Source organism: Ptychodera flava, chromosome 10 (genome assembly GCF_041260155.1).
Source record: "Ptychodera flava strain L36383 chromosome 10, AS_Pfla_20210202, whole genome shotgun sequence".
Classification (NCBI taxonomy): Eukaryota; Metazoa; Hemichordata; class Enteropneusta; family Ptychoderidae; genus Ptychodera; species Ptychodera flava.
Genome location: NC_091937.1, coordinates 231,700 through 252,575, shown reverse-complemented (window position 1 = coordinate 252,575; position 20,876 = coordinate 231,700). Strand labels below are relative to the sequence as shown.

General features: G+C 36.9%; 1 protein-coding gene across 3 annotated transcripts in view; it reads left to right on the top strand.

The window, feature by feature from the left end:
* Nucleotides 1-20,876, top strand: part of LOC139141687 (ubiquitin-conjugating enzyme E2 J1-like) — a 123,309-nt gene that overhangs the window by 24,795 nt on the left and 77,638 nt on the right. Inside the window, exons 2-3 of one of the 3 annotated variants that reach the window (XM_070711271.1) lie at nucleotides 11,982-12,055; nucleotides 19,929-20,060. In XM_070711271.1, the coding sequence (XP_070567372.1) occupies nucleotides 11,982-12,055; nucleotides 19,929-20,060 (206 nt within the window). The remainder of the gene's footprint in view (nucleotides 1-11,981; nucleotides 12,056-19,928; nucleotides 20,061-20,876) is intronic. The other 2 variants (XM_070711273.1, XM_070711272.1) reach the window with 2 other exon arrangements.

Here is a 20,876-nt window from a genome sequence, read left to right as displayed (position 1 = left end):
TATATTTGATTCACATAGCCGTAACTCACATGGCTTGCAACACATTGATGGCTCAAGTATTGTAATATTCTTTGACACACAATATGCTCTAATTAATTATTTGTATTCTTTGTTTGATAACTTGAATTTGAATAAAATGACAGCATATGAGCTTCAAGAAGTGATCGTTCATGCTAATAATTCAGCACATCAGGCTCAACAGCAACATGACAAACATGAGGAACTTATGGTTAATTATTTTAATTTCCAGACACAACAACTATCTTCTAAAAAGAATGCTCAGAGGTTAGACAGCTATAAAAGTAACGTGAACAGTACTGTGTCATCTGTACCTAAAAAGGTTTCAAGTAAACTGTATGCAAGAGAATATAAACAGAAAAGAAGACAAAACCACTCATTTTTGGCTGGTGAACGTGAAAAAGATAAATTAAGGAAAGCTCTGAAGAGGCAAAACCAAGATTTTCGAAAGACTGAAAAAGTTCAGTTGAAATTGCATATGCAACAACAGAGACTAAATCCTCAATTCAAAGACAGAGAACGTTGTCAACAACAAGTACAAAAGAAAGCACTGCGACAAAATCGAGTGTTCAAAGAGAAAGAAAAACAAAAATTACGGTCACATAACTGAACTTCGACAAAATCCAGTGTTCAAAGAGAAAAACTGAAATTGCAATCACAGATGAGATACTTGCGTCAAAATCCAAACTTCAGACAGCCAGAAAAGGAGAGGCATAAAATATACATTCAAAATTTGCGAAAGAATTCTACATTTAGACTAAAAGAGAAATTAAAGACCAAACTCTCCATGAGATCTCTTCGCAAATGTACTGAATATAAAAACACAGAGAGACAGCAGCAACAAAGTTATAAAAGCTCCCAAAGGCAGAGTGTTGTTTTCCAACAGAAAGAGTAACATTTGAAACGAAAAGCACAAGACATTAAGCGCTTAAGAAACATAGAAAGATATGAAATTGAAAGCAGTATTGGAGCAATGGACTGTTCAGAAATTACTAAACTGAATACAAGCTTGCCAGACAACCGTCATGGTGAATTATTGCAAGACTGCATTGATAGTTTCTCGAAACATACATCTCAAGGACCCATTTATGTCTGTTCATCATGTCATCAAACATGGTTCAGAAAGTCTGTAATGCAAGCTGCCAAATTAGCCACACATTCTGCCAGTGCATCTCAATACCTGACTGGCTATATCTCTGTCAACAATACAGAATTGGTTTGTACTACATGCTATAGATCTGTATCTGCAGGCAAAGTCCCAAAACTGTCCATAGCCAATGGAATGGATTTTCCCAATATACCATCAGAATTACATTTACACCAATTAGAGGAACGGTTAATAGCTTTGAGAATTCCTTTTATGCATTTGTGCAACTTGCCCCGTGGAGGTCAAAGATCATTATCTGGTCCTGTTGTGAATATCCCAACAGATATAAACCCTACCATCAATATGCTACCAAGAATGCTTAATGAATCTGCAACTATACCAGTCAAGCTAAAACGAAAGTTATCATATACACAATGCGAATTTACTGAAAATATCAGACCCAACAAAGTGATGCAGGCATTAGTGTGGCTTATGGAAAATAGTATTCTGCACCAAAATTCAGGTATCCAAATTGATGATTCATGGTTCCAGAAAGTCAATGATAATACAGATACTGACATGGCAGCCTTCATTGAGAATACAGACAGTGCATCCCAACTGTCAGTTGAGTCTGATTCTCACACTGATTCTACCGGTAGTGATACATTCAGTGAGGTTGATCCTAAAGAGGGTGCTGTTGCTAATATGGATACTTTACTTGATGATACTAATATCTCTTATCAATTGTTAACATTCGCACCTGGTGAGGGACAAAGACCTTTGAGCTTATTTGCCGATAAAGATGCAGAATACTTAGCATTTCCTACCATATTCTGTGGACAATGTCGACTCATTGATACAGAAAATAACTCTCCTGTATATTACAGTGACATATGTAAATGGGAAGTTCGTAATGTGGACAGACGCGTTGCTAATTGTGTACCAAATATATTTTTTAAACTGAAGAAATTGCAGTTGAAACAAATACATGATAAAGTACACCTTGCATTACGGCGTTGTAAAACTGAGGGTAAAAATTACAAAGTTGCTGACCTATTAAACCCTGATAAAGTAACAGAACTACTCAGACTTGATGACGGTTTTTATATATTCAGAGATTTGCGAAATTCACCACCTTACTTGGAAAAAAGGAAGAAGGATGTCTTTGCTATGATCAGACAACTCGGTTTACCGACATGGTTCTGTTCCCTCTCAAGTGCTGATACTAGATGGATTGACCTTCACCGCATACTAGGCCTTCTTGTTGATGGTAAACACTATACTGATGATGATCTGAAAGCAATGGATTGGGCTACAAAGACAAGGTTACTGCAATCAGACCCTGTCACTTGTGCTCGATTCTTTGACCACAGAATAAATGTATTCATAAACACTATACTCAAAAGTCCACATGAACCAATAGGCAAACTCACTGATTACTTCTACAGAGTTGAATTCCAACAAAGAGGTTCTCCACACATTCATATGTTGCTGTGGATTGAGAATGCACCAAACCATCAGCAAAACACACCTGCAGAAGTGATCACTTTCATTGACAAATATGTGTCATGTTCTTCCAATGTACCAGCTGAAATAAGTGAACTACTTAACCTGCAAACTCATAAACACTCAAAATCATGCAGAGCAAAAGGTAAACCCATATGTCGTTTTGGCTATCCAATGCCTCCAATGTCAGAGACAATGATTCTCACACCATTAGATAATGATGATACAGTTGACAAAAAGAAATACAAAGAAATGTATGACAGCATCAAAGAAAAACTAGATGATATGAAAGAAGGAAAATCTGTAACATTTGCCAACTTTTTGTCAAGTGAATTACATATTAGTTGTGAAGAATACATTTAGTCTTTAGTCCCAACCTAACCCGTACAACACACCACCTATCATACACAAGACCACAATCCCTAATGGTGGATATGTGCATAGTCTGTCTGCTGCTTTTGGACCATATTTTCCCATCATCATTACCATAAAGTCAAATAATAATCATTTCCAATTTTAGACATAATTTTTTGGCATTCCACCAATGAACTACAAGCTACATAAATTCTGGGTGGAACTCCAACTCTCAATGTACATTACCCTATTACCTAAAACAGACATCCCAGTCAAACCACTCTGCTGCAGCTCACTTTTAAGTAGCAGTTCACCAAGCGTCCTATAGTATAGTGTAGTTGTTACAGATTTTCTGACTCAGATCCGCTGCATGGTGTAGAACTCATGAGGCACCCGCACACAACAAACACACAAAAACCAAGCATTGCTCACAAATTTCTCCCTCCTTTGACACTCTTGTTACCATCCACATGGGAGCGACAGTGTCATTGACGCTATTTTTGGTATATAGGGATAACTATATGATAGAAATTTTTTGACAAAATGTCATGTGACTTCGATGACCTTTTACCTGAAATATACGTTTATGTCAATAAATAGACCGCTCCACACGTTGTAGAGTTGGTGAAGCACTCACGCACGCACACTCACTATCACACATCGCACACACAAACTTTTTATCGAAGCGAAGCAACAAATACATCGCTTTAACTGCGCGAACGATAGCCTCGGGGACAATTCTATCCACCAGCGGAGCTATCAACCAAGGGTAGAAAATACGGCTAGTTTTCAATCGGGTTCGAACCCACAACATACGGCATCAGTCGCCTAAGCACATCTTGCACCTCATTTATTATGCGCATATGTATTTCTTGGCTGGCCAATACAGCTAGAGGTCCGATTTTTTTCCCCGATTTAGAACCATAACTTAGACATGCCTCATGTGTTTCAAATTGGGAACAACGACATAGACCTATGTGCCCATAGTTCTCAACATATACACTCCAGTGATACTTCTTAATGACCACATTTCCCTGCCCCATCAAGACTAATACTCCTATTACAAGTGGGGACTATGTCATTGTCAATGACTTGTTTACTCAAGAATATTACACCACCTAAAAAGCTTTCATACTGTTGTACTTAATTTTCCTTTGGCATTAAAATCTAGAGTCGGGGTTGTGACTTTTTTCTTTGCCTTTGGTTCTTTCCTTAGATTTTTCATTCTCTCTTCATTTGCCCTCTCTGTTAACTTGTTTTTCAATTTCCAATTCCTGCACTACCTATACCACTGTCTGTCATTTCCCCCATGCTGTTTAAAAATAAAGGCTGTTTACATACAATTATTACCATGGCATGCTGACTTTATTCCCATAAATATCATTTTGTAAATTTTGTGTGATATCAACAGATGAAAAATGATCGTAAAACTACCAGGGTTTCAATTTTGCCAGTATAGAGTATAGAGTATACGGGGCTGTTCAACGAAGTACGTACATACGGCAAAATTCACGGTAAATTCCAAACGCACAGACTTTGAAACTACTCAGAACTGACCTTAACACATAGTTTTTGGTGTACGGGTTTATATTTCAATGATAGAATGACTATAAAAAGTAAAATTGACCAAAAGTTTGCTCGATTCACGATCACAAAACACTTCCGGGTTTTCACTTGTCCCGCATAAAACTATGATGGCCGCGCTGTGCATGGCGCAGTTTGGAAATGACAACAAGAATGTAAACGAAAGATTACATCAGAAAACATCCATGAAAATGCTTGAAACTTTCCACAAATTTAGAATAACACTTGCTGTTTGGTACACTAACTCCGATCACTTAAAATTGTCCCCGCATTTTAGCGAAAACCTACCTACAAAACGCCGTTTAGGCGCTGAACAAAATACGCAGCTTGGGCGAGCCAATTTTGAAAGATCAGAGTCACTGCGAGCAAGATGACCCTACTTTGTCTCCAAGTATGGGCATCCTAGGGTGTGGTTAACCTCTGTAACGAGCCATTCCATTAAACATATGAACGCAGTGGCCTGAGAAATGTGCTTGCCGCTGTACGGCACGCTGTACGGCGAAAAATAATGCTTGATTTTGAGCGCTAAAATGACACAGTATTTTTTCTTTATTTTCTAAAAAAACTCACGTGGTAGAATAAACTATTGAATAGGAATTTTTCATCGAAAATTTTATTGAATTAGACCTAATACTTTTTGAGATACAGCAGTTTGAAAATGTGAAACCGTTCAATGTGCAACAACTGTCAGTGTAATGTTGAAAATTTTCAGTGAGCGTCTGGCATCCCTAATAATAGGTATATGTCAAGAAATGCTGTATCAAATGGGATGAAACATGGTACTGATGTTGATCTTCCAGTATTGTTATGGCAAGCAATGATATGTAGACGTATCATGTCAATTAACTGCTGATTTGCATTTTTAATAAATTTTTCAATTAAGCTGATATGGTGAGAAATGGTTCATCAAATTTCATGAAACTTGACATTGATGTCAAGCTCACATTGCTTAGAATAGAATAAAGACACTCTGCAGTGTCATGTTAATTAATATTTAATTTACATATGTAATGAACTTTCCTAATCCGAGTGATATGTCAAGCAACACTACTTCCAATTAGATGAAACTTTGTACAGAAGTTGATCTCACAGTGTTGTAATACAACTCAATGAAACTTTGCCGTATCTTTTATGAAATGTTGTACACGTGAAAATAAGTCAGTGTTATAAAACACTTCACAGTGCAAAGGTGTTTGGCAACATCCTGTTGATTAATTACTAATTGACTTTTTAATGACCATTTTAGGATGGCAGCCCACATTGGTTTTATGTTTTCACCACCATGGACCTCATCTTTAATCACATACCCACAGTTGCGAGTGGAGTGATACGTACCGGCCGCCGCAAACTATGCATAGAATAATTGGAAGTTTGGAAACGGAATGGCCGTTATACGCACCCCTGGCCGAGTTCGGAGGCCGATTTCCCTCACAATAAGCCTCAATTACGGTATATACTTAACCAGCATCGATGGCCTCCAATACATCTTAGAATTCATACCTACAAGCCTCTTTGCATCAAAAACGACCTTCTATCCGTTTTTGGGTGCGATTTCCGACGGAACCCGTAATTTTTGACGTGATCGAACACTTTCTTTCTACAGCTGTGGGCGGGGTCAGACCAGCCACGCTGTGATTGGCTAATTTTTTTCCGATCGACCCCATGATGACCTCTCTTGTTTTGATCGCTCGTTTGAGGCATAAATACGGCCCGGTGGTTTCAATCGGGTTCGAACTCATATAGGAAATGAAGGCTACTTCACATCTGCTCTACCAAAGTTGTTAGCTCCGCTGTCAGCGACGCGGAGCTTATCAAATAGGTTAATTTTCCGTCGTCGTCTGTCGTCGTCCGTCATCCGTCGTCCGTCGTCATTGTCCGTCAACAATTGCCTTCTCCTCTGAAACCGCATGTCCAATTGCTTTGAAATTTTATATGCAGCTCACTTGGGGTGACTTCACTTAAGTTTGTTCAAATCGTGGTGAAATTTGCATATTTGTATTTTTGGGGCATTTTTTGGTGTTTTTGGTAAAAAAATCTTCTTCTCTGGAACCGCTTGTCCGATTGCTTTGAAATTTGATATGCAGTTTACTTAGGGTGACTTCAGTCAGATTTGTTCAAATCCTGGTGAAATTTGCATATTTGTATTTTTGAGGCAATTTTTGTCATTTTTGGTAAAAAAATCTTTAAAAATCTTCTTCTTCAAAACTACCAGTCAGATAGCTTTGATATTTGGTACATATGTCCCTAGGGATGATCTATTTCAGATTTGTTCAAATTGTGCAGAAATATGCAAATTTGCATTTTTAAGGCAATTTTTGCCATTTTTGGTCAAAAAATGTATTTCTCTAAAAGTACTGGTCTGATAGTTTTGAAATTTGGTATACAGGTTTCTATAGAGGAACTAAGTAATATATATGGAATTTCTGATGAAATCTGTAATTTTGTATTTTTGGGGCAATTTTTGCCATTTTTGGTCAAAAAATGTGTATTTCCAAAACTACTCATCTGATAGCTTTGAAACTTGGTATACAGGTTCCTACAGATGAAGTAAATCATATTAATTATATAATTGAAATTATTGTGAAATCTGCAATTTTGTATTTTTGGGGCAATTTTTTCCACTTTTGGTCAAAAAATGTGTATTTCCAAAACAAACAGCCGAGAGACACCGAACGAAGTTGATACATCAACACAGATGAGCGGCAACTAAACCACACAGTTGGAAGTCTCAAGTAAAAAACAGTTGGTGTAATGTACCTTCACGTCTCGGCACTTGACAGAGCCATAATCACAGTACATTCGCAGTGAGCACCGTACATGATTCAGTGTCTTTGCCACACATCATAACGGGCACATCACAGAGAGTCAAATCCGCCTTCAACTCTATGTTTAAAATTTCGCCAAATTTTCTCCCTGCACAGTTTAATATTGATGAAAGAGTTGCAGATTCAATTTCCTTATATGTTGACCTTTCGATTATGACATTTTGGCATCTGGAAATAGCTATGCGATAATTATTCATATGCACAAATAGGTGAAAAACACAGTCAACCGCCAAACGATCGTTAACTTGTCATTTCATAAAAATAAGAGGGAAACACAAAAAAATAAAACGATAGTTTCATCAGCTGTGTTATCTCAAACACTTTAAGAAATTAAAGCGAAATGAAAAAGTTAGATCAATGTTTTTTTGGGTTTTTTTTCAGACATATTTTTCATTTTACAACGTGGCAAATAGGCTTGATTTCCCGTAGAAAACAATGACGTATAATACACCGAACAGACTGCACACTTCTCGCCGGTGCAAATTCCTCAATTTTGAACGAATAATGATGAAATTGAATGAATAATGATGAATTTCTTCACGAAAATGTTTTATTTGCATTTTTTTATTCCGATCACTGAAATATACGGACTGTTGCCGTCCATAATTTGGCGATCTTATGCAGAACAAGGGTCTTAAATTGACGCATTTTAACCAGTATGCGTCTCATAAGTTGTACAGCCCAAATATCTGTCATTTTGTTAGTCCCCACGGACACCGTCCGGGGGGACTTATAGGTTTGGTCATGTCCGTGCGTGCGTGCGTGTGTGCGTCCATCCGTGCGTCCGTCCGTTCACGCAGATATCTCAGAGATGCAAGAACCGATTTCATTCAAACTTGGTACAAGGATTACTTCATATGTACTTCAGACATGTTTCAACCGATTTTATTCAATGTTGGTACAAGGACATTGACCAATGTCATAGATGTGCACGTCAATTTGTTTTGTGATACGATCCTATATGGCCGCCAGGGGGCCATTTTATTACGATTTTTTCATGTACAGAGCCATAACTCAGACATGTTTCAACCGATTTTATTCAATGTTGATACAAGGACATTGACCAATGTCATAGATGTGCATGTCACTTTGTTTTGTGATACGATCCTATATGGCCGCCAGGGGGCCATTTTATTACGATTTTTTCATGTACAGAGCTATAACTCAGACATGTTTCAACCGATTTTATTCAATGTTGGTACAAGGACATTGACCAATTTCATAGATATGCACGTCAATTTGTTTTGTGATACAATCCAATATGGCCGCCAGGGGGCCATTTTATTACGATTTTTTCATGTACAGAGCCATAACTCAGACATGTTTCAACCGATTTTATTCAATGTTGGTACAAGGACATTGACCAATGTCATAGATATGCACGTCAATTTGTTTTGTGATACAATCCAATATGGCCGCCAGGCGGCCATTTTATTACGATTTTTTCATATACAGAGCCATGACTCAGACATGTTTTAACCGATTTTATTCAAAGTTGTTACAAGGACATTGACCAATGTCATAGATATGCACGTCAATTTGTTTTGTCATACGATCCAATATGGCTGCTGTGTGGCCATTCCTTATAACGATTTTTTCATATACAGAGGCATAACTCAGGCATATCTCAACCAGGGTTCTCCCCAGAGTTCCAAGAGTGCTGGACGGCTCATTAATATTCATGAGCATTAATATTCATGAAAAACTGTAACATTCATATGCTTGTATTTTTACATTCTTAGGGCTTGATATACAAATAATAGCCATTTCCACTGTACCTTCAAAGTATTTTTTCAGTTTTAACTGAACAAAACAGAAAGAAAAAAAATCTTTAGTAGTTGTAAAGGAATCTTTTGAAGCTTCTGAAAAATAATGTACCACTTTTTTGTCATCATTTTCCTGTGCTTATAATATCCCCCTCACCACTATGAAGTTTGGATTACCATTGCACTGTACCAGCATCCAGTGTTTTCTCAAATGACCTAGGTGGTCTTGTTACTGCTCATGCGCAGACTCTATAGAGTTTAAACCAAGAACTTAGGGGTTGACTAATCGGCCATAGTTTTGAAAGTTGAATTTCTCGATGTCAAATTCACTTCAATTGCTTCTTGATAGTCATTGTAGAATGGGAAAATTCACAAACAGAGAGGCTTGTTGCCACGGACAAGTAACTTTTGGCTTATTGACTTGAAAAATAAGTGAGTGTTCATTGATAATTCAAAGACTGGATTTGTTGACACCAAACTTGCTCGTGACTTTCATTGCATGCAGTCTTTCCACAATGCCACTCATTGAGTATGAACTGAACATTGAAGAGTACGTTTTAGTTAGGTCCTGTTTTTTGTGTTGATTTTCACTTCCGTACTTCATTTATATGATGTTATAAACCTTGATACAAAGCAAAAAAACTTCAGTTTTTCTCCTTCTTCCGATCGTACAGAGATACTGTGTGACAGGAAAACTGTGTCTAGTTCATTAGGGCGATGATCTTGTGAACATACGTTCAACAGCTGAACAGCTTTTCATATGCAAAATCAGCGTACGGTAATCAACCAGTGATATTGTTTAAATAGCATTTTATTGAAAGGCATTCTATAGTACCATTGTTTTCATCAACTCTTCATGCAATTTTATGAACTGCTTGACCTCAAAAGTGTCATAGACATTCATGTTGATTGTTCAAAGTATTGAACTGCAAGTGCCGGTCGGTCACTTGTCAATGCTGGTCGGGAATTCTGAGTGCCAGACGGGCCCGACCAGCGCTGTCCGGCGTGGGGAGAACCCTGCTCAACCGATTTTATTCAAAGTTGTTACAAGGACATTGACCTATGTCATACATATGTATGTCGATTTCTTATGTGATACGATCCAATATGGCTGCTAGGCAGCCATTTTATTACGATGTTTTCATGTACAGAGCCATAACTCAGACATGTTTCAACTGATTTTATTCAAAGTTGGTACAAGGAGATTGACTAATGTCATAGATATGCATGTCAGTTTGTTATGTGATATGATCCAATATGGCTGCCTTGTGGCCATTTTTTAACTTTCCTAATTAGAGTGATATAGCCACAAATTAATACAACATCAACTGTGATGAAACTTGATACAGATGTTGATCTCATAGTGTTGTAAATACTGCATCAAACTTTATGAAATATGATACCAGTGATAATCTGTTAAGTGTTCGAATTGTATGCAAAAATGTTTTGCAACATCCTGTTGATTAATTCCTAGTTGACTCATTTTATGAACTTTAGGATGGTGGCCTACATTGGTTTTATATTTTCATCACCATGGAACTCATTCTTGGCCATTGAGCGCCATCTGTATCAAAGTATTTTTATCACAGACCTAATTAATGAAGAGGACTCTATCCTCTCTGAGGACATGTAATCAAAGTACCCATTAACAAGTGGGGACTGTGTCATCAACGATGACTTGTAATATAGACCAAATTTGGGCGAATATCAACGATGAAAATTCCAGTAAATTTGAAAAAATAACACAGAACGGAGGCGAACGGGCGCAAAGTGTCCACTGTAATCAAGCGGTGAACGTTATCGATCAATATTGTTTTATAGGAAATTGATACAATGTTGTGTTGCTCACTCGCATGACCTTCCTAGCCAAAAATGGCGCAAAACTTGGCCAATGTGCGCGAAAATGTGCTGAAACAAAAATCACAAAAACTGTAAAGAGTGTCGACGATTCAATTTAAGTTCAAGAAACCAACGGATACGTTGGTACTATATACGGGTTATTGTGGACATATTCATGAAGTGACCTGAACACATGAGCTGAAACGCCAGCAGATTTCGATCGATATTCTATCGAAAATAAATTGATACAATGTGTTCGCTGTCGTCACTAGCAACCGGCCAAAAAGCTCTGAGGTAAAAATATGCTTCGCAGAATATGAAACACTCGGGCATAGTTTCGCCCCGCAGTGGTTGTAGCTCTTGAGTAAAGGTGTAACAGTCTTCTCGAATATGCCTATCAGCAATCCTTTTCTATAGCCTAATTTTAATGTCTCCGCTAGGTGACAAGATACCATACGTTGTGAGTTCGAACCCGATTGAAACCACCGGGCCGTATTTATGCCTCAAAGTGCGATCAAAACAAGAGAGGTCATCATGGGGTCGATCGGAAAAAAATTAGCCAATCACAGTGCGGCTGGTCTGACCCCGCCCACAGCTGTAGAACGAAAGTGTTCGATCACGTCAAAAAACATGGGTTCCGTCGGAAATCGCACCCAAAAACGGACAGAAGGTCGTTTTTGATGCAAAGAGGCTTGTAGGTATGAATTCTTAGATGTATTGGAGGCCATCGATGCTGGTTAAGTATATAATTGAGGCTTATTGTGAGGGAAATCGGCCTCCGAACTCGGCCAGGGGTGCGTATAACGGCCATTCCGTTTCCAAACTTCCAATTATTCTATGCATAGTACGCGGCAGCCGGTACGTATCACTCCACTCGCAACTGTGCACATACCATATTAATGAACAGGACTCCATTCTCTTTAAGGACTTGTTATCAAAGTACCCATCAACAAGTGGAGACCGTGTCATCAGCAGTGACTTGTTTTTTGTAATCTTTTGCAGCTGTGAAGCGTTTAATGAAAGAAGCTCAAGAGTTACATGAACCAACAGAAAACTATTATGCTCAACCTCTTCATGTAAGTGGCATGTATATTATGAAACATTTGTTAATAAAAGGTACATGCACATGTAGTGACCACTGCAGGATTTTGATTGAAAGTCACGTTCAATGGTGAAATTAGCACTTCTTCTTTTTAGTCTCCTTGAACAAAGTGCAGGAGGACCTATAGATTAGGCTCTCTACATCCTTCCGTCCACGCAGATATCTCAGGCATGCAGGAATCACTTTTTGACATGATCATGTGATAGTTACTCTGTCAAATTAGAAATATGGCTTCAATATGGCTTGGGAAAAACATTCTCACAGATATTGCAAATAGCACGTGAGTAATACAGGCACAGGATGTCAAATTATTAGTAGACTTAAACAAAGTCCCTCATCGTGACTACAACAGCAGTGCTGCTTTTGTCTTTCTCAGCCATTGTACAGTTTACATGCATTTCCCTCATGAACAGCATCTGTGATTTTTGTTCTACTCGGTCTACTGTCTAGGACCTCTCCCAAGTTAAAGTGTATGCTACACTTCCAATTAAAGTAGGTTTCTGTTAGGAGATTTGTGATTGTAACTAAGGTTCCTGACTAGCTCTGTAGCAGACTTGGTTCACGTCTAAGGTCTTTGTTGCATCATACAAAGGGGTAAAACGTTCTGTGAAATACATTTGCAGCTCATATTTGGTATACCAATGTGATGTTATTGTACAAGCTGAAGTCAGTGGTGTCTGTATGTATGTTTGTATGTACCATGTGTGTACCATATTCCTCCGATTTTAAAACCCTGCCAGTTTTACATCTAGGATGCGCGATTGCGTGATTCCCCCTCTTTTGTTTTGAGGAAAAAACAGTGTGGTCAATTAAAAGATTGAGGTGTGAAAAATAGTTGACAAGACCCGTCTGCTACTATACAATAGATGTTTATTCTTCCTAATGTTTCGGACGTACACGGACTACCTTCATCAGAGGCTATACAGACACAATGGTAAAAAGGGAACGAAAATTACATTTTGTTCTACTCGGTCAAACATTTCTACAGTGCGTAATATACGCTAAATATCTGCGTATTTGTTATCTTATTCATTGACCGAGTAGAACAAAATGTAATTATCGTTCCCTTTTTAGCTACTATAGACTATAGTCTATAGCAGCTATTGGGATAAGTATCCGTCCGGCGTCCGTCGTCAGTATGTATGTGTGTGTGTGTGTGTGTGTGTGTGTGTGTGTGTGTGTGTGTGTGTGTGTGTATGTATGTATGTATGTCCGTTTGTGAGGCGTCCGTCCACTCAAATATCTTGAGAACCGCAGTACTTACTGATTTGATATTTGTTGTGTAGATGAAAAATATGATTTTGAGAAACTGTTTTTTTAGCTCCCATAGCCATATGTATATATGGCAATGGAAGCTATTCTTATAGGCTAGGGAAATGTCTGTATGTATGTATGTCTGTATGTCTGTATGTCTGTATGTCTGTATGTCTGTATGTCTGTATGTCTGTCCGTCAACATCAAAAACTCCAAAACCGCTGTACATTTCATCTTGATATTTGGTGTGTACATGGATGATGGGCTGTAGATGAGATTTGTTTCAAATGAAGTTGTCATTGCCAAAAATATGCAAATTAAGTGAAAAAATGTAAAAACAGTCAAAATTGAAAAAACTCAATAACCACTGAGCAGATTACATGAAAAATTAGCATGTAAGTACTTTGGGCTGACATGAAATGATTGTGCGCATCTTGGTCAGTATCTTGGACTTGCTATTTTTCATGAATTTTTTGTAATTTTCTCCCATTTTTGGTCAAAAATCTCCTGCTCTGAAACCACAAGTCCGATTGATTTGAAACTTGGTATGGAAGTGCATAGGAGTGACCTTTCCCAAATTTGGGCAAATCGTGGTGAAATTTGCATATTTAAAGTTTACACGTCTATAGACTCCCATGTATTAGGCAGATCTCCATAGACTCCCATGTATAAGGCCACAAAAAATAAAAATTTAGTTTCTCATTGTATTCATATTGCAAAAAGGATGCAGTGACACAATTTTTAGTCCCACGGATGAAGTCCAGTGAGCTTATAGATTGGGTCATGTCCGTCTGTTCGTCCATCCGTGAGTCCATCCGTTCACGCAGATATCTCGGATATTTTGACAAATGTCATGTGACCTTGATGACCTTTGATCTCAAATATACATATTTGTCCATAACTCAGTAACCACAAGTGCTACCACCCTTCATATATGGTATGATGGGACAGCTTATGACGCCACAAATTGTACCTCATTAATTATGCACATATCTAATTTTGAGCGAGCCAATAGAGCTAGAGGTCTGATTTTTGGTATATAGGATAACTTAGCAAAACAATTTTTTTGACAAAATATCATGTGACCTCAGTGACCTTTGACCTCAAATATACATATTTGTCCATAACTCAGTAACCACAAGTGCTACAGCCTTCATGTATGGTATGATGGGACACCTTATGACGCCACATATTGTACCTCATTACTTATGCGCATATCTAATTTTGAGCGAGCCAATAGAGCTAGAGGTCTGATTTTTGGTATATAGGGATAACTTAGCAATACAATTTTTTTGACAAAATGTCACGTGACCTCGGTGACCTTTGACCTCAAATATACATATTTGTCCATAACTCAGTAACCACAAGTGCTACTCCCTTCATGTATGGTATGATGGGACAGCTTTGACGCCACATATTGTACCTCATTAATTATGCACATATCTAATTTTGAGCGACCAATAGAGCTAGAGGTCTGATTTTTGGTATATAGGGATAACTTAGCAAAACAATTTTTTTGACAAAATGTCACGTGACCTCGGTGACCTTTGACCTCAAATATACATATTTTTCCATAACTCGGTAACCACAAGTGCTACACCCTTCATGTTTGGTATGATTGGACACCTTATGACGCCACATACTGTATCTCAATAATTATGTGCATATCTCATTCTGAGCGAGCCAATAGAGCTGGATGTCTGATTTTTGGTATATAGGGATAACTATAGGAGAGAAATTTTTTGACCAAATGTCATGTGATCTCGATGACCTTTTACCTAAAATATATGTTTATGTTTATGTCAATAAATAAGTAACCACAAGTGCTATGTCCTGTAGGATGGGAGACCTTATGACAACACACGCTTTACCTCATTAATTATGTACACATCTAATTCTGGGCAAGCGAATAGAGCTAGAGATCTGATTTTTTGGCATATAGGGATTAATTAGCAATATAATTTTTTTTTTTCAAAATGTCATGTGACCTCGATGACCTTTGACCTTGATTATACATATATGCATATTTCAGTAACCACAAGTTCTATACCCTGCAATTTTGATAGGATATTAGACCTTAAGATGTCACATCTTGTACCTCATTTATAATGCACATATGTATTTCTTGGCTGGCCAATACTGCTAGAGGTCTGATCTTTTTTTCCCGATTTAGAACCATAACTTAGACATGCCTCATGTGTTTCAAATTGGGAACAACGACATAGACCTATGTGCCCATAGATCTCAACATATACACTCCAGTGATACTTCTTAATGACCACATTTTCCTACCCCATCAAGACTAATACTCCTATTACGAGTGGGGACTATGTCATTGTAAATGACTTGTTGAGTTAATGGTTGTATCACAGTATTCGATATATCTAATTCTGTATTTTTTCCATTTTATATTCTGAATAATTACATTAAACATATTTCACTGTCTCCAGTACATTTCATTTAAGTATTTTCACTTCATGCACTTATCCCTTTCACACATGTTCAAATATCTGACCAGAGAACAAACACTAAATAGTCCAGGATGGGAGCTACAGTGTCATTGACGTTATTTTTTAATTTTTGATAGTATAGCCTATAGTCTATAGAAGCTATTGGGATGGGTATCCGTCCGGCGTCAGTCTGTATGTATATATGTATGTATGTATGTATGTATGTCCATTTGTGAGGCGTCCGTCCACTCAAATATCTTGAGAACCGCAGTACTTACTGATTTGATATTTGTTGTGTAGATGAAAAATATGATTTTGAGAAACTATTTTTTTCAATTTTTTGATATTGTTGAAAATAGGCAAATTAATGCCAAAAAAGGCGTTTTTGGTAAAAAATCTTCTTCTTCATAACCACTGGTCAGACAGCTTTGTTATTTGGTATACAGGTCCCTAGGGACAACCCAACTTAGATTTGTTCAAATTGTAATGAAATATGCAAATCTGTATTTTTAAGAAATTTTTTTTGTCATTTTTGATCAAAATTTGACTTACATTGTATGTAATTCTTGTACTGTATAAACCCTATCAATTCACCCAGAAAAAAATAATTGATATGATTTTAAATAATTGAATTAATTAGGAAATCATCAAAGCCAAAATAATTTTAGTGTAGAATTATCAGAAAGTTCAACTTTTTTTGACAGTTCATAGTGAAATGCTTACCATCTTGGAGGATTAAAACATGTAAAGGCAACTTTCCTGAATCCCAACTTTGACATATTCTGAACCATCATTTATTGTGCCCTGTATGTTATCTAAAAGAAATTGCTCAAAATAGTTTGTCATGATAGGGTGGTCAAATAAATAGAGATAGAGAAAATTCTAATTTCCATTTATGGTTGACTTGTAAGGATAAAATAAAATTACTTTTTGAGGAAAAAAATAGAGTGGTCAATTAAAAGAGTGGTCAAAGTGATAGGGTTTTTATGGTAAAGCTGGGCTGTAAGATTCCTCATGTGCTATTTATAGCAATTATGCAATCTGTGTAAACAGTGCAATGAAAGTGTTACATGATGCTTTTGATGACCTTGAACTTCTAAAGTTTCAAACATTTGTCTCTTCAGTGTGCTTTCTCTGAGTACGTACAGTCTCAACTTATTCAACAGAACTTACTCACAATGATAATTTGAAAGTTAAAATGTGCTTGGTTAATAGGATGAAAATACTGATAAAAAGAAAACCAGCTTAAGATTCTTTATAACCTGACAGATATGCTGCTTTTTTATGATGAAAATCTTGATTTAAGCAAGTCTTGTTTACTTCAATTAGAATGTAATTAACTCTCGTTTATTAGCTCCATTGGCCTCCGTCCGTCTCAAGAGACGATGGATTGAGTCATGTTGAGCTGGAACAGTGTCTACTATGGCTGTGGAGACCTATCCGTGAGTGGCAGTCCTTGTTACAATTGTTGCAGATAAAATCTGTGCTTTTGGGTGTGGTTAATACTTTTCTCTTCTTGCGTTTTTGTGCCCATGATTGGAAACGATCCTCATCAGCTCTTTTCACACCTGTTTTAACAACATGTCTCCATGATGAACGATCTGATGCAATGTCCTCCCATGACTCTACCTCAATGTGCGCAGACCTAAGGTCCCTTTTGCATGTATCTTTGTATCTCAAGTGGGGACGGCCTCTTGGACGTGATCCGCATTCAAGCTGATATAGACTAATATAGTCTATAGAAGCTATTGGGATGGGTATCCGTCCGGCGTGCACTGTCAGTATGTATGTATGTATGTATATATGTATATCCGTTTGTGAGGCGTCCGTCCACTCAAATATCTTGAGAACTGCAGTACTTACTGATTTGATATTTGTTGTGTGGATAAAATATATGATTTTGAGAAACTTTTTATTAATTTTTGATATTGTTGAAAATATGCAAATTAGCCCCCAAAAAGGCGTTTTTGGTAAAAAATCTTCTTCTTCATAACCACTGGTCAGACAGCTTTGTTATTTGGTATACAGGTCCCTAGGGATAACCCAACTTAGATTTGTTAAAATTGTGATGAAATATGCAAATCTGTATTTTTACGGAATTTTTTTTCCATTTTTGGTCAGGCCATCCTGAAATGAGCTATCAAAGATATCCACCTTCTTCATCAATACATGTGTCACAAAAGGTTATTCTCTACATAACACAGCAGAGCTCTGTCAACTGTTGAGTCGCTTGTTTTTTCAAAACCGCTGGTCAGACAGCTTTAATATTTGGTTTACAGGTCCCAAGGATGACCTTAGTGAGATAATTTCATACAGTCAGGAAATACTTAATTTTGTATCCATGTCTATAGTAGCTTCAGGGACTTTGGCCCTATGTTTTGATATTGTTGAAAATAGGCAAATTAATGCCAAAAAAGGCGTTTTTGGTAAAAAATCTTCTTCTTCATAACCGCTGGTCAGACAGCTTTGTTATTTGGTATACAGGTCCCTAGGGATAACCCAACGTAGATTTGTTCAAATTGTGAAGAAATATGCAAATGTGTATTTTTAAGGAATTTTTTTTGGTCAAAATTTGACTTACATTGTATGTAATTCTTGTACTGTATAAACCCTATCAATTCACCCAGAAAAAAATAATTAATATGATTTTAAATAATTGATTTGATTAGGAAATCATCAAAGCCAAAATAATTTTAGTGTGGAATTATCAGAAAGTTCAACTTTTTTTGACAGTTCATAGTGAAATGCTTACCATCTTGGAGGATAAAAACATGTCAGGAAATACTTCATTTTGTATCCATGTATAGTAGCTTCAGGGACATTGGCCCAATGTTTGGTGGGTGTGGCTTGCATACTTTTTGCTCATTTGCATAATTAATGATTTTAGAAAAAAAACCGGATATACATTAAAAACGACTACACACAATTTGATGAGATTTGCTACAAATGTTGATCACACCAAGATATATCAGCAGTGGGAACCATTAAGGGGTTACATGAAAGATAGTTGCTAATTTGCATATTTAATGAACTTTCCTAATTAGGGATATATGTCTGATTTGACTCAATCAAAATTGACCAAACTTCGTATGTATATTGAAGATAATATGATTTAACATTATTGGAAGTCATTAAGCATATTAACTTCACCTAATTCCTTATTTGCATATTTTATGAACTTTGCTAATTTGGGATATATATTTGAATTGACTTGACCAAAGTTGACAAAACTTGCTACATATATTGCAGATACCATGATACAACATTATTGACAACATTTTTACTTAATTCCTAATTTACATATTTAATGAACTTTGCTTATTAGGGATATACACTGGGATTTACTAGATCAAAGTTGGCAAAACATGCTATGTACATTGATGATTATACCTGGTTAAAACAATATCGCAAGTCATTTCACATTTTCATGTCAGCTAATTTACAATTTGCATACCTAATGAGCTTTCACAGCTCGGCATATATGGCTTGAAGGACTTGGCCAACGGTAATTACACTTGCTATATAAAATGGTGATACAATGACAGCAGTCAAAGAACTTTAATATTTTGATTTCAGCTAATTACATATTTGTTTACTTCATGACCTTTTAGAATTAATCAGCGGTGATTATTGTTCATTATGTTGATCATAATACTTTCAATGAAGTTGCAAACATGTGGCAAAGGTTCAAATTTACACATAACTGCAATATATAATGAAACACGTGAGCATTTTCAGTTCATATCTTGTAAGTAATACGACTACACTTCTCCAACACCCCCATGCTTTACATGTTTATTCTTTTGTTTGTTTTTTTTTAAATGGACTTAGTGCATTATGGAGCAAGCTTAGAGCATTTGTTCTTTGTTTGAGTCTACCACGCCAGTAACTGAAAGCTTATGTTTAGTGGTAAAGGGTTTTTAGTGCTAGTGTGACCCACCCATTTGTGTAGAAAGCTTCTTTGTCTTGTAAGTTTTCATCATTCGCATTACAAAAATTGTCAATTTGTGTAGTCTCAAAGGTAAGTATTACTGACAGAAATCAAAATCCTGGGATTTTCATTTCTGTGACAGATTTTTCTTCGGCTTGATTTCAGCTTTCATACACCGAAACGTTTTAAATTACTTTTGTTCATGTTTGCAGGATAATCTTTTTGAGTGGCATTTCACAGTGCGGGGTGCACCAGAGTCGGAATTCGAAGATGGGTTATATCATGGAAGAATTACATTTCCTCCTGAATATCCCATGAAACCACCAAGTATCATGTTATTGACTGTGAGTAATAACACAATAAGAAGAAATTTATATATACTACCACTTTTTAAGTACTTACTCTTTTTTGGCTGCAATAAAGTATTTGGACCAAATTGAAGGTGCAAACAATTGTCGGGCTCAAGCAAGAGTGCATAGCGTTTGCATCATGAAGATAAATCATCTTCAGCTATGTCAAAATCAGTTACTGAATTGCAAAATCTCCACTTCGTACATCTATTGGCTTGAATCTTTAAAGTTTCTATGACATGCCCCAAACAACATTTTTTAGCTCTTATTTGGTATATGTACTGTATATATACCAAAGAGAGGCTATTGTTTAAGGTGAATCAGTTCATTTGCACCATTTGCATGTCTATATGTATATATGTATGTATGTCCGTCCCCCTCAAAAACTCCTTAACCGCAGCACCTACTGTCTTAGTATTTGGTGTACAGATGCACCCAGGGATGGAGATGTGAATTTGTTAAAATGAACTTGTCAGTGTAAAAAATAAGCCTGTTGGCATTTTCGTAGCATTTTTTCGCATTTAATTTTGCAAAATATCAAAAACCTTGATAATTGAAGATAACCCTTTCTTCCTAATCGTTTCCTGGAGTTTCAGAGTCATATGAACGAAAATGAGTGAAAATTTGAGACAGCAAACTCGAACATAGGTATCAATGGTGGCCATGTTTAATGTTTAACCCTTAAAGCGCCGAGCCAGTTTATAAACCGACACGGCATTCTCGCTTTCAATGCCACGTCGGTATATAAACCGACAGTGAATGCGTTCTATGCTTATGCCTAACTTAGCTACGCATTGCCGAACTCAGCCA